The sequence below is a fragment of the Protopterus annectens genome, chromosome 8.part1 (genome assembly GCF_019279795.1).
Source record: "Protopterus annectens isolate FY-2018-M chromosome 8.part1, PAN1.0, whole genome shotgun sequence".
In the NCBI taxonomy this organism is placed as follows: Eukaryota; Metazoa; Chordata; order Ceratodontiformes; family Protopteridae; genus Protopterus; species Protopterus annectens.
Window position 1 is genome coordinate 534,898,100 of NC_056742.1, and position 14,711 is coordinate 534,912,810.

Genomic DNA, 14,711 nt, shown 5'->3' on the forward strand with positions numbered 1-14,711 from the left:
GAGTATTAATGTTTAATGTATGTGATTTTTTTCAATTATGCGTACTTTATAATTACAAATAAACATAGTAATAACATATAAATAATTATTCTTATACATTGCTAAAAGTTTAATCCCTGGTAAAACGCCCTTAAACTAGTTACTGTATTTAACAATGTAAATTTTTTAAAAAATGTACCAGTAACTAGCAAAAATAATTTCAATAAATCCCAAATACCACATACACATATAAAACACCAGTTTCAAAAAAAATGTTTTATTAAACAACATATTCAAACCGTATTCAAAACAGGGGGTTCATTTTGCTCAGATAAAAAGTAACAGTGTAAAATTACAACAAAATTCGATTTTTTACATGCACTCTAACACATACACACAAAAATCCTTCACAAGTCATTTTTATAACATAAATCAAAACGATAACACATTTTTGTTTATATATATATAATATATATAAGATAAAACTCTAACAAAACTCAAAATGTGAAAAAAAATATACATATTTGGATGTGCAATTGTCTGAACCCATCTAACATAGCAGCTCTAAAGGGAAGTGTCAAGGTGGATCTGTAAAATTTTCAGACTTCTGTAGGATTATATCACAAATTTTTCAGCCTCAAAAGCAAGACACAATGTGCCAGCACGTGCTTAGCTTGTTAACTTTGACCTTAATATTATTTTTTCACACTCTGCCCTTTAAAACTGACATTTTCTCTAGGTACCAACAATCATACAGTTGGTAACCCACCACTGAAAGAAGCTGAATACAATACCTTCTGAAGATTCCTGCTAGGTTTGTGCCTGAAGACAGCTCTCAGAACCAGTAACATCATAAAACAAAACAGTTTATGACTGAACTTGTAAACGGTTTGCAAAACAGACTGCAAGAAAATAACTGTTACTCTCCTGTCCATTTTGTCTCAGAACTTGGTTCACGTGCTTTCTAGTCGTCTCTCAGTAAAAGACTATCCTTTCATAATGCACTTATTTTAGTTGGTTTCCCAGAGCTTTAGACTTTTAGTAATTAATGCATTGTACACAGTACTGCCATATTTAACATAAAACTTTAATTGTTTAGAACAAAATAATTAGCTCATGCTAGGGGTAACAAGGCCTTGAAGGATCATCAGGAGTCTTCTAGCTTTTTTGCTCAACACGTGATGTGGTTCAACTTGTAAAAACTGGACAAGCTTTAGTCGAAGCTGATTTAACATGGCACCCATATGATCTCTTGTTATTGGGTCACCATGGTCTAGGTTCATCACTGCATCATCTAGGTAGCTAAACAGAAATAAAAATAAGTTAATTTTTACATTAACTTGTTTTCTATAATAATCAATATCTGATAAGTGTCTTTAAGAAAACAATGTGTATGTACTTACCAAGTGCATAGACCTTCATGCGAGAATTAATGAGCTATGTCCTCACCAGAAGGATCTCCATAAAAAATATCAGTACTCAAATTTACACCAAATCAAGCCCATGAATGAAAAAAAGAAATTAGCACATTCTACTATGCATTTGGGTATAAAACACATAAAGATAGAGTTCAAGAAGAAGAAGAAGAATAGGAGGAGTTAAAGAAAGACCTCATGGTGGTGGGTTTCCTCCTTTATACGAATTAGCATTCATCAAAAATTTTGGAAAACACCATGGTCGTGGCTATATGTGTACTTGTTTCAACCTACAGCATAATGTAATGCGAAGTACAATACCTGCTGTCTCCCACTCAGCTTGCCAATTCACCCCTTAGCCACTAACAAGCACTGTGAAGTGACTCAAGAAATAACGAATACATTTGAACATGAAGAACAGTATCGGGTAATATGTTAGCATATACTAATCTGACATACAGGGAACTCAAAAGGACAAGGCAAGAAGGAGGAGATATCCATTCATAGAGAGAGGGAGAGAGGATGTACCTGACGCATCAAGGAAGGTCTTCTTGGAGATTAACTGCTAATTATATCTAATGCCAAGGACCATCCTTCAGTAACCTGATGATTCTTATGGTTGGTCTGAAGTCAACATAGTAAATCACCACAGTGGAAGGAGGCCCTCACAAAGACACAGCTCAGAAGGCAGAGATCTGAAGCACCACCTTATCAGTCCCAGTCAAGACAATAATGATTGATGCAAACACCAAGTGACAGTGACAAACATCTACTGAGGATGCATTCTGAAGCAAGTACCGAAGGAAGCTACTCATCTACTGAAAAGGGCTTAGACCACAGAATTCAATACTGGGCAATTCACATCTTCATAACTAAAAACAATGCAGCTAGCAATTCACTATACTCAGTAGCTGCAAAACCCTTCCAAAATCTAAGACAAACTGGTCCAACTTCCTAAAACTCTGTTTCCTTCTCAGTTTCTCCCTCACCTAGGTTCTAACCCCACATAACAAGGAAATGAATGGACAAGCTCAGGAGCATGTCAGAAACTACTAAAGAAAGAGGCAAATCAACAACCCTTTTATAATCCCCCCAAGTAGCTATCGTCCTCCACATATTATTTTGGTCTTTCCATCACCTAAGTGCAGTTAAATACTTATATATAGTTTTAATGTCCATTTCCATTATTACCTGCAACAGACCACGGAAGCCCCACCTTTTTACTTCTTAATCAGATCTTCCATTCTTTATGACTACGTTTGGTGAGCAAGAAACACGGGTGACCATACTGTTTCTGTAGCTTTCACTGTTAAAACTTATAATGATTTTTTTGGCAGATCTTTCAGAAGAGAGCTGTAGTGGGACTTTTTCTTCCACAACCTGAGTTGACTGCCACAAATGAAAGGCTGTGACAACTGTTGTTGCAACCCCACCAAATGAGGAGGTCTACTTCCAAACCCAAGATATCTAAATATACTACCTCTGTGGTTTCATCAACCTGGACAAAAAGGAAATGCTTTTTTTTGTTTCTTCTCCATGTAAATGATACCTCAGAGATATGGCAGTCAAAAATTCAGGGGGGTAGAGGGGAGACATGGCCTCCCTCAAAAAAATAACATGTCTGATTAGATGACATTTAATTATGTCTACCCAGTCAGCCTAATGATTGGTGGTAAAAGCTTGTCCACAGCAGACAAGGTGTAGTGAGTGATACCTTCAGGTAAACCTATCATTATGGCCTTAACAAACTTGTAAACTGCCACCTCCATCCCTATACAAAAAAAGAGAGGAGAGTCCAGTGTAAGAGGACAAAGACTCATTCGGGAATGGGTAGAGTTAACTAAGGAACCAGTTATTGACTATGAGGTCCTTTATATGTAAATTCCACAAGGATCTAGTACAAAGTCAGAACCATAGCGAGGAACAGTGCTGCTATGGGCAGTTCCCAGACTGTCCCCTCAAACCAGTACCTAAGGGGAGAAACAGAAAAGCTTACGAGAGAGAGGAAAACAGACTCAGAACTCCTTGGTACAGTTAGTAATGCAGCAAGATACTAAAATTTAATAAGCTGCAACATCCATCCATGACTTCATAAGTGGATCTCTTAACAACACTTGTGCCCCACTAGCAAACTGCTGACTGCACCTCCTAACAGGTGGCTCTAGGAGAAATTGATCAATTCACCCTGCCACAGTTATGGCTCTGTTCATAGGATTGCACCCCCTAAAAGGTGGCTCTAGGAGAAGTTGATATTTTCACCCCGCCACAGTTATGGCTCTGTTCATAGGACTGGACCCCCTAACAGGTGGATCTAGGAGAAGTTGATCATTTCACCATGCCACAGTTATGGCTCTGTTCATAGGACTGCACCCCCTAACACCATGCCATAGTTATGGCTCTGTTCATAGGACTGCACCCCCTAAAAGATGGCTCTAAGAGAAGTTGATCATTTCACCCCACCACAGTTATGGCTCTGTTAACAGGACTGGACCCCCTAACAGGTGGCTCTAGGAGAAGTTGAGCGTTTCACCCTGCCATAGTTATGGCTCTGTTCAAAGTCCTTGCATATCTATAGCTAAAAGAATGGCAATGGTGTTGCCAAAATTGATAAATATGAATCAGTGTGGTTTTGTGGAGGGGAGGCACACATCTGACAACATTAACAGAATAATGATCCAGAGGGAAATAGAAAATAAGAAAATACCACTGTTGTTAGTGGGTCTTGATGGAGAGAAAGCATCTAACAGAGTAAGGTGGGGATTTTATGAGCAGGGCAATGGAAGCATTTGCATTTCCTGACGCAATAATAAGACAAACTACATGGATATACGAGGGGTCGAAGGCAAAAATCCATGTGGAAGGATTCCTCTCTGATAAGATGTGTCTGAATAGAGACACAAAGCAGGGGTGTCGTCTTTCCCCTTTGTTATTTCATTACATTCTTTGTCTAGTTGTGCTTGGTCCTTGTGGACTGGCAGTGTCTTACCTTCTTTAAGTGTTTGTCTTATTTATTATAGGTTACCAGTTTTACTACACTTTCGTCTGAGCATTTATTTCAGTGCATACCCATGGAGGAAATTTCTGTTAACACTACCTGACTGTTTCTACCCATATTCACATAGTCAAGGTCACATTTGTGCACTCAGTGTGTGTGTGTGTGTGTGTGTGTGTGTGTGTGTGTGCTGCATGTGTGACTAAATCTACCTGTGTGCTCATTGTGTATGTACACATTTTCACGTATATATGTGTACGTGTGTACATGTAATACAGATAAACATTTATATAAAAAACTTACAAATACACATACACACATGCATGTGGGTGTTTAAAAGAATCTTCTTGTAAGTCAGCTCGCTATCCACCAGGTAACTCTTGAGTTTGTCAGAAATGCCTGAGTGAGGTATTGTGTCCAATGCCTTCACCAGGTCAAGGTGGGCAGTGTGACCATTTTGCCCTCATCCATGGCTTTGATGAGCTTCTCAAAGAAGTCTGCCAGGCTGAGTAGGCAAAAGCAGCCCTTGACAAAACCCAGCTGGGGTGGGTCCAGTGTGGTTCCCTATGTCACTATTGATCATTTGCATGATAATTCTTTCCATGGATTTGCATATGAGACTAGTGAGACTTACAGGGCTGTAGTTTCCAGGGTCTGTAGATGGCCCACCTTTGGGTAGAGGGCTGACTGTCACTGCACCTGCCATCCTTACTGTACAGGTACTGTCTCTCAAGTCAAAACACAAAAGAAGAGCTTATCTCAAAAATTACTGTTTTCTTTAAACAACTTCTACAGCACCCCCCTATGTGGGGGGGCCTCACACCTCCTAAACTTATATATACCAACTCCAAGACTGCCATACCTCAGAGAAAAACAAATAATAGCAGAAATGGCACCTCGCTATTAGTGTATGTAAATTCATTCTTTCGACCATTCAGTATCCATGTTTCCAGAGTCGATCTAGCGGGTCCCAGCAATTGAAACGGTTACCATACTCTGTCTACATTTTAGATTTACCACTTCTTCGAGAGGTCGAGCAAAATAGTATTGCCTGCAAGAAGATGCAAGTCACATTTTCCATATGGTAGGGTCAGTGTGGTCTATTGCTGGCATTTTATAAACAAATCAGTGAAACCAACACTAAACAACAGTATTTCTGTTTTTTTGTTTTACTTGTTTGGTTTACTATGTCCATTACTTCTGTGTCATTTGTTTTTGCTGTTTTGTTTTCCTGCAGTTGTTTTAATAGTTTAATAAACTGTACTACTAACACCTGGCATCCTGTAAAATGCAATTATTTATTTATTTATTTATTTATTAAATTTATTTACATTGTTTTTGTAGTATACTGCTTTTTTGGGGGAGTTCAGAACTTCATTTACTGCTGTTATAAACTGTACCATGTATGTCTGACCACTTGCGTCTGTGTCCTTTTTTCATCTTTCCATTACTTTTTATGTCACTTTGTTGCTTATATTTTTCCTTTTATTTTTTTTTTCTGCATGATTACCCATGGTGCACATCGAAGTGAAGCAGCAACTCCCATGCTCTGCACTAAACACTACATGATTTCTGTGTCCTTGTCAGTCCTCAGGCTTGTCTTTCTGCAGGATAAGGCTCATCTCATGAAGGTGACCTAAAGGACATGTTGGTGGCTTCCATCACCCCTTCACTGTTGCGAGGTGTAGGCTCTTCATCAAAGAGTGGTATAAACAGACTCTTTTGGCTCACCTGGAATTAGGTTTTGTGGCCGATGAGCACAATGTAGAGCAGAACCTGAATGTCTGCATTGGCTCCTTGGACCACCATGTAGCTGGCTGTGTCTAACCATCAGACCATCAAAGGAAGAACTTGCCCATGATGACACACTGAGAAAACTGACTGCTAGGTAGCTTTCTTTCTCAGCCAGTCAAATAGGCTTTCCTTATACCACCCTATCCCAAATCATTCTGTTCTCTACCCTTCTGTCACTCATCATCACTTATTTATAGTTCAGGCCTTCCCATCACCAGTCTTCCAACTTCTGTCAGTCTGCATCTGTCCATTGCTACCCTCCTTATGAGCCAATATCTCTTCTGTCAGTCTTTATGCTAAGTTTGATTTTTGTCCATGCTTCCTTCCCTAGAATCTCCTTCCTACCCAAGACATCCCCATGCTATCTTCCTTTAGGAAAAAATAAAACTCACTCACCAAAAATCCACTTCTTTTGCCACTTCCACATCACTCTGCACCTGTCCCACTGAATGTGATATCATTCAATCTCCTCCCCATTTGTGTAATAAACTCAGTTGGCACTTTGCTGTGTCTGTGTTGCAGCTGTAGGGTAGTATGATGCACTTGAGACCCTGCCTAGCATTAGGCATGCTACCTGCAACCTGATAGCCCAGGGTCATGTGATCACTCACAATGTAGTAGGTTTGATTTTAAAGTTATTACCACTTTTGCAACTACAGATATGTGTTATGCACTATCCCCAACATGCCATCACTTTGTCCAGCACTCATGACACATGCCTAATTTTGGTTGGGTCACGTTGAGTTAACTTCACCATGTCCAACCCAGAATTGATGTACATGCTCCACCTAAAGAAAACCATATCCTCTTGAGCCACACGCTCTAGGGATCTAAACCTCATCACAACAATAAATAGGACGTGCTGGAGGGATAGATTCCTGTCCCAGAGACTTCCCATGTTTTGGAACAAGATTCCAATCTATATTAGGCAGAGCTCCTCGCCAACACTCTTCAAGAGAAACCTTGACGAGTGGATGGGAAAGAGAAAGTTTACCCCGGGGATCACTTCAGTGGCTCTGCTGGACAGAGGCACAAGGAACTAATCTAAGGGGGGCGGCGAAAGCCAACACATTCTGGCTAGGCTTATAAATGCCTTCGGGCAGATAGCCTAGCACCTACCTATGAACCTATAAGAAAATAAGGGACTCAGAAATTCAAGGATATAATTGGTATGGTAATTAAAAAAGTTAGCTTTATTTGCAGAAAATATTTTGTACCCGATAAAGCCAGAAAAGAACATCTCAGTGTTGCAGAAGATGCTGAGATGGGTCTGTGTTCGCTTGTTGAATGTGAATTACAGCTAACCCCTTATCCTCTAACATTATCCAGCGAAATTCCTGTTCATCAAAAACAAAGTCATCACATAGCCATAGTTGGCCAACATACACACAACAAAAGGGAGTACAGACTTACAGTAATGCCTGGGACAAAGAAATCTGCCCTTTCCTTACTGTACTGTGATCTACAAATCTGCCCTTTCCTCACTGTAGTGCGATCTCAGAGTTGGTATATATAATTAGCAGTGGATGTGGGGGGCACAGCTCCCTATATGAGGAGTATATGCTGCTAACCAGATTCTACTTATGTACATCCCCACTAATTATAAATATACTAAATCCGAGATCACACTACAGTAGGGAAAGGGCAGAATTCCTTATCCCTAGCATACCTGTAAGTCCATACTCCCTTTCATTGTGTGTATGTTGGCCAGCTATGGCTATGCGATGATTTTGTTTCCCATGATGTGTGTTTACGATGAACAGAAGTTTCACTGGATAGGGTTCATAGAAAAAGAAGTTATGTCTTACCATAACGTTCCATCTGTATTGTTGATCCTCATTCAGTCATTACGCATGGGTATCGGTTCCGAGCTCGGAACCGAGCTGGCCATTTTCCCAGCTTGCGTCAGCTTCAAACTCTCGAGCTAAACTCTTACTCACAATCCCCCTCTCCCTGTTACCTCAGATTGAGTTTGCAAGTCAAAGAAGTTTGAGGCTACCTCTGGTCAAATAACCTAAGAGAACCAGATGGTGAGATCCACTAGAAACCACAGGAGGGTGGAAGGAGGGAGGGTCGTAATGACTGAACGAGGATCAACAATACAGATGGAATGTTATGGTAAGGCATAACTTCTTTATCTGATATTGTTAGTCCTCGTTCATTCCTTACGCATGGGACAGAGTCCCCAGCTACCTCTACTCCTGGGAGGCTCTCATGGAAGGACATTCTTGAGCACCATAGAACCGAAAGATGCTCTTCCCCTGGAGGCCAAATCCAATTTGTAATGATTGATGAAGGTATGAGGCATAGCCCAAGTTGCAGCTGCACAGATGTCATGTAAAGAAGCTCTGGCATGGAAGGCAGCAGAAGTTGCCACCGACCTTGTTGAATGAGCTTTCATGGTAGTAGGCAACGGGATATTACATTGTGTATAGATGAAGGTCACACAGTCCTTCAACCATCTAGCTAATGTGACCTTAGCAACAGCAGATCCTAATCTAGGTCCAGAAAAGGCCAAAAATAACTGGTCAGATTTACGAAAGGGTTTAGTCCTGTTTAAGTAAAAACGGATTTGCCTGTGTATATCTAGGGTATGTAGGCAATACTCTCCTCTGTTTGAATGGTTGGGAAAGAAAACTGGCAATTCAATGGCTTGATTAATGGACATTTCAGAGATCACTTTAGGCAGAAATGACGGATTAGTGCTCAGAGACACTCTATTTCTATGAAAAATCAAGTATGGACTCTTGATACATAAAGCCTGAAGTTCAGAAATACATCTGGCAGAAGTAACAGCGACCAAAAACAAGGTTTTCCATGACAAATACTTGAGGTCGCAAGAAGAGGCTGGTTCGAAAGGTGACATTGTCAGAGCTTGTAGAACTAATGATAAATCCCATGGTTGAATAGGTTCTCTAAAAGGTGGCTTCAGATGACTCACACCTTTTATGAAGGTCTTGCACAATTTATGGGACATAAGAGAGGAATCTTGGACACCCTCATGAAAATTAGAAATTGCAGCCAAATTAACTCTAATGGTAGAGGCCAATAGACCCGATTGAAACAGGTCGGCCAGACAGTCTAGTATTATCGACACTGGTGCTGAAAAGGGATCTACTTGTTTATCTTTCAACCAACAGGTAAATCTTTTCCACTTGCTCAGATAATTAATTCTAGTGGAGGACTTATGAGAAGCAATGAGAATATCATGTACTGGTAAAGAAAGATCATTCTGCCTGGCAATCAAGGGAATTGGAGTAGCCAAGCCGTGAGCTTCAGGCTGTTCAAGTTGGGATGAATCAGGTTCTGAGGGGTTAGATGGAGAATCCATGGTCGATCTAGTAGATGAAGGCCAAAGGAAGTGGAACCAAATCTGTCGAGGCCAATATGGTGCTATGAGGATCACCTTGTTCTTCAACCAATGGGCTTTCTTCAGAAACTGGGGAAAGGGTGGAAATACGTAAAGAAGACCCGAGGGCCAATCGTGGACTATAGTGTCCCTGGGTGACTGTCCCGGAGGGGTAATCAGGGCGAAGTAGTTGCTGCATTTGTAGTTGGTCGGAGATGCAAAGAGGTCACAGCAAGGACAGCCCTAGTGGTGCAAGATCTCCACCGCTATCAAGGGATTCAGGGACCACTCGTGAGGTTGAAGAATGCACCTGCTGAGTCTGTCTGCTATCACGTTGGAACTCCCGGGAATGTGTGCTGCTAGAAGAAAATGGTTGGTAGCCATCGCCCATTGCCATATCCTGATGGCCTCTCGACAAAGGGGGTAAGATTTGGTTCCACCTTGCTTGTTGATGTACCAGACCACCTCCATGTTGTCTGATTGAATCGCAATTGTCCCAGACGGCAGCAGCGATGGAATGCTTGCAACGCCAGAAGCACTGCCCTCAGCTCTAGAACATTTAAATGCAGAAGGGCCTCCAGTTCGGACCAAGTGCCTTGGACTGTTTGTCCCTGACATAGCAGCCCCCCCCCCCCATCAGGGAGGCGTCCGTGGTCACTGTGGCCTTGGGTTGCTGGGGGGAGAAGGGGCATGACCATTGTGAGAGATTGTGTGTCATCCACCAATTTAAATCCTGTTTGCACCTGTGGGTTACTTGAATCATGGCTGAAAGAGGATGCTGAAAAGGAAACCATTGGGTGAGCAGTAGCCATTGTAGAAGCCTCATGTGAAACCTGGCCAGGGGAACAATAGTGATGGAGGCTGCCATGGAACCCAACAGCTGTAGAACCGAGTGAGCCGTGGATTTTTCCTTTGAAAGGATTGGAATTAGTTGTTGCTTTATCCTTAGAATTCTGTGCTCTGGAATAGCAGCTCTGCAGTTTTTTGTGTCCAAGATAACCCCTATGAATTCTCTCGACTGAGATGGGGTGAGATTGGATTTCTGCCAGTTTAGGGTTATCCCTAGCCTTTGAGCAGCGAGGAGAGAGTATGCCAGGGCTTTTTCCAGTAGATGTCTGGTGGGGACGGAAATGAGCCAGTCGTCTAGGTATGGAAACACCTTTAATCCTTGAAGTCGCAAGTGAGCTGTGACAACTGTCATGCACTTTGTGAACACTCTGGGGGGTGTAGAGAGTCCGAAGGGCAGTACTCTGAAATGGTAGTGACTGGTTCCTGCACAGAAGCGCAGAAATCTTCTTGATGGCCTGTCCACCTTTATGTGGTAGTACGCATCTTGAAGATCTATAGAGCACATCCAATCATCTTTATTGTGACCATCCAAAATTTTTGTACTCTCACAAACTTGTTCAATACATTGAGATCCAAAACTGGTCTCCAGTCCCTGGTTTTCTTTGGCACCAAAAACAGTCGAGTAGAATCCGGGTCCTATCTGGTCTGGAGGGACTATTTGAATGACTCTCTTTCTTAGCAGTTTTTCTATCTCTAATGCTGCTTCTTCCCTTTGAATGGGTGGAACATCAGGAAGGTTTTTTGAAGGGACAGGACAAAGATCAAAGGGGATATGATAACCTCTGGTTATAATCCTTTGTACCCAGGAATCGGTGGTGATGGTTAGCCAGGCAGAAGGGTACAGGGAGAAACGTCCCCCAGCCACTTTCAGAGGAAAGGAGTTGGGCTGCTCTTCAGGAACGCTGGTAGGATTGACCAGGGAAAGAATCCCTGGAACCCTGGTTATGCGGACCCCCTCTGCCCCGAAAGGAGCGTCTTGCCTGTGAGTTTCCCCCTCTGCTTCTGGGGGAGAACTCAGCCTGTGCGTCATGGAAAGGACCCTGAGATTTCTTGAACCACATCTTCCCACTCTTTTGGTTTCGGTAGAAAGCAAGTTGAGGGGAAGAATAACGGGCACCTATGGCAGAAAGGGTCTTACCGTCCTGTTCACATCTGGCCAGTGTGCTTTTAACTTTGGGCCAAAACAACGAGGAGGCCTCAATGGGGGCATTAAGAAAGGAAGACTTAAAGGGTTCCACGAAGTTGCACAAGAGCATACAGGCGTGTCATCTCAAGACTGCAGCTGAACCCGCTGCTCCTTCTGATGCGTGAGATATCAGTCGCATACAGGAGTTATATACAGATTCAATGGTGGCCAGCTGAGAGGCCACTTTGTCACAGACCTCATTAGACATGGCACCAGCCAAGGTTTCAGAGAGCTCAGAAACCAGATCCCTTTAAAGCCTGGTAAAATGTGCCATATAATTCAGGGACCTGATAGCAAAGATCGCTGAAGCAAAGGTGCGCTTCCCTATCCTGTCCAGGGCCGGGGACTCTTTGTTAGGCGGATGGACAGTCTGTCTTTCTTTTTCTGCCAGATCCTTTTTTATTGTGGCCACTGCCACCACCATCAAAGCATCCACAGGAAGACCTTTGGACCAATGGGGATCCGAAGCAGGAGGGGACAAGATCTTATCTGGTCTCCGGGGAATAGATTTGATGGTATTAGGAGCCTTCCAAGCACGCTGCACGATGAGTCGGACAAGTTCATCGGCAGGTGGAGTAACCCAGGAGGTAGGGGGCCGGGCACGAAAGGACTGCAGGAACACAGATTCCTCAGAGGTCGGATTAGAGGACTGCCAGTCACCTCTCTGTTTCAGGATTTTGAGGATATCATCAAAGGATACCTCAGAGGGTGACCGAGGGCATCCTTCCCCCTCATCGAAATCTGTGTCTTCGGTGAGGGACTCCTCTGTGGAATCCATGTACTTCCTCTTACACAAACTTTTCCGGTGGACCTCCTCAGCAGGAGAAGCTGGAGAAGACAGCGGAAAAGGGATTCCTGAGGGAATATGTCCTGCGGCCCTTGCACCCGGTGTCCGCTAGATGCGACTTGTGAAACCAGTGTACCAGAGGAGGGCGGAGGTATAGACAGTCCGGTATTGCCAGCAGCAGCAAAAGCCTTCTCCATCAGTTGGAAGGCTGGTCCACCCGAAGAGAAGTGTATGTCTAGGATAGGGGTCACCCCTCCCCTAAGTGGCTGAGCCTGCCGACCCCCCGGTGTCCCTGGATGGCTGTGGAGCAGCAAGCTATGCGTGTCACAGCTGACATCTTGGGTCGTAGCAAAACTTTCCTGCCACGAAGGCAACTGCGGTTCCTTAGTGAGATCCATAAAGGGAACCGCAGAAGGGGAAGACTGTGCTACATCCATGGGCTTCAAAGGCAATGAAGGAGGAGAATAAGAAGAGGTCTTTGGAGATGGGTGATCACCTCCCAAGAAAGGATAGTTCCTGAGGGGTGGGATACCTCTGGCCAAGAGTACTTGGTTCACAAGACACAACACATAATGTTAGGAAAGTCTTCTAATGGACCTCACTGAGACTGAGTGAGAAACAGGCCTGTCCACAGAAGAGGCAGACTCAGTGTCCATCTCATCCGACCGCACCGAGGACAACGGTGCCAAGAGACTCTGGACTACTGTTGTCTGCACCGAAGAAGTCATCGGTGCCGAGGTCATTGTCTGCACCGACACAGGTATTGGTGCCGAAGTGGTTGTCGGTGCAGAAGTTGGAACCGACAAAACTGGAGTCAACAATAAAGGCGTCGGTTCCGAGGAAGATCTCGGAGCCGACGTGGTCAAGGTCTGCGCCGACTGAACGGTTGGTGCCGATACAGTGGTAATGGTCTGAACTGAGGAGCCCCTTGGTGCCAATATATAGAAGGCTGCAGGAGAAGACGGAGCCGAAACCACTAATGGAGCTGAAGGCCTCAGTGCCGAAGGTCTAGACACCAAAAGCACTGGGGCTGACTGAGAGAGCTCCGGAGCCGAAACTTTAGCCTTTTTAGGTTTTGGTTGGTGGGAGTCCCCAGCCGGGGACGAAGGCAAAGATTTAGCCTTAGTAGGAACAGCCAAGGTTTTCTTATTGGCTCTAGGAGGGGTTGAGACCTCTGACCCAGAAATAGCCTCTGAAAAGGGAGATTTTAGAAGTCCCTTCAGTATCAGCTTGTTTTTCCTTTCCAACAAGGTTCTATTAGAAAAGTTCTCACAAATAGTACAGGGTGGGTCAACAGACAAATGGGAAGCTCCCAAACAATAAACACACAAAGAGTGTGCATCAGAAGTAGGCAGTTTGTGCCCACAATCAGAACACCGTTTAAACCCCGAACTACCTTTTTTATCTACCATGACAGCAAATTAATTAATAGAAAAGTTACCAACAATGCTACAAGAGAGTACCCGAAGGTATGAGAGAAAAAGGGAAAAAGATTACCAACGATGGTAAAGAGAGAATACCTTGCGGTAAAAGTAGTAAAGAAAAAGCAGAAAAACCTGAAGAAATTATGAACGCTAGATGCAATAGGGTAAGAGACAATAAAATATGAACTTTTCTGACAGAAAAGTAATCTGTAAAGCTATTAAACAAGAATTAACTGTACTTAGCTCAAGAGAAGTAGCTTGACACGACCGAATAGCAACGCGGCAAACGAAATCTGAGGTAACAGGGAGAGGGGGGATTTTGAGTAAGAGTTTAGCTCAAGAGTTTGAAGCTGATGCGAGCTTGGAACCGATACCCATGCGTAAGGAATGAACGAGGATTAACAATATCAGATTAGCTGCTCACTGCAATTCACATTCGATAAGCGAACACAGACCCTGCTGAGACAGCTTCAAAGATTTTTCATAATATAAAAATAAATGCAGACAAAACAAAGTATACAGCTGTTAACTATGCACCCACACATAAACTTCAGCAATACCCATATTTATGGAAACACTATAAAATGAAGTATTTAGGAGTATGGGTGAAGAAAGAATTATTTTACAGCAGCTAAGGATATGTGGGAAGAGACTAAATAGAAGATGATGCAAAACCTGAGAAACTGGAAGCACTTGTTTATGGATATGGATAGCAGGATTCAAGCAGTGAAAATGTATTTTAGTCCCTTTAGTTTTATATACAGATCAGTCACATATTTATCAACCAGTGGAGAAGTTGTGGACAAAAATTAATAGAGAGATGAAGTACGTTATTTGGGAGGGGAAGACAGCAATGATCAGGTGGGATAAGCTGACTGTTCCAATAAACAAGGTGGTTTAGGGTTACTTGATTTGAATGGATATTTTACAGCTAGA

At 42.9% G+C, this 14,711-nt stretch overlaps 1 protein-coding gene across 1 annotated transcript in view; it reads right to left on the reverse strand.

Moving 5' to 3' along the window:
- Positions 1-240: 240 nt before the first annotated feature.
- The window catches only part of EDC4 (enhancer of mRNA decapping 4), a 2,017,057-nt gene continuing 2,002,586 nt past the window's right edge, over positions 241-14,711 (reverse strand). Inside the window, exon 28 of the mRNA XM_044082055.1 lies at positions 241-1,281. Coding sequence (XP_043937990.1) covers positions 1,089-1,281 — 193 coding nt within the window. The 3' untranslated portion in view covers positions 241-1,088. The remainder of the gene's footprint in view (positions 1,282-14,711) is intronic.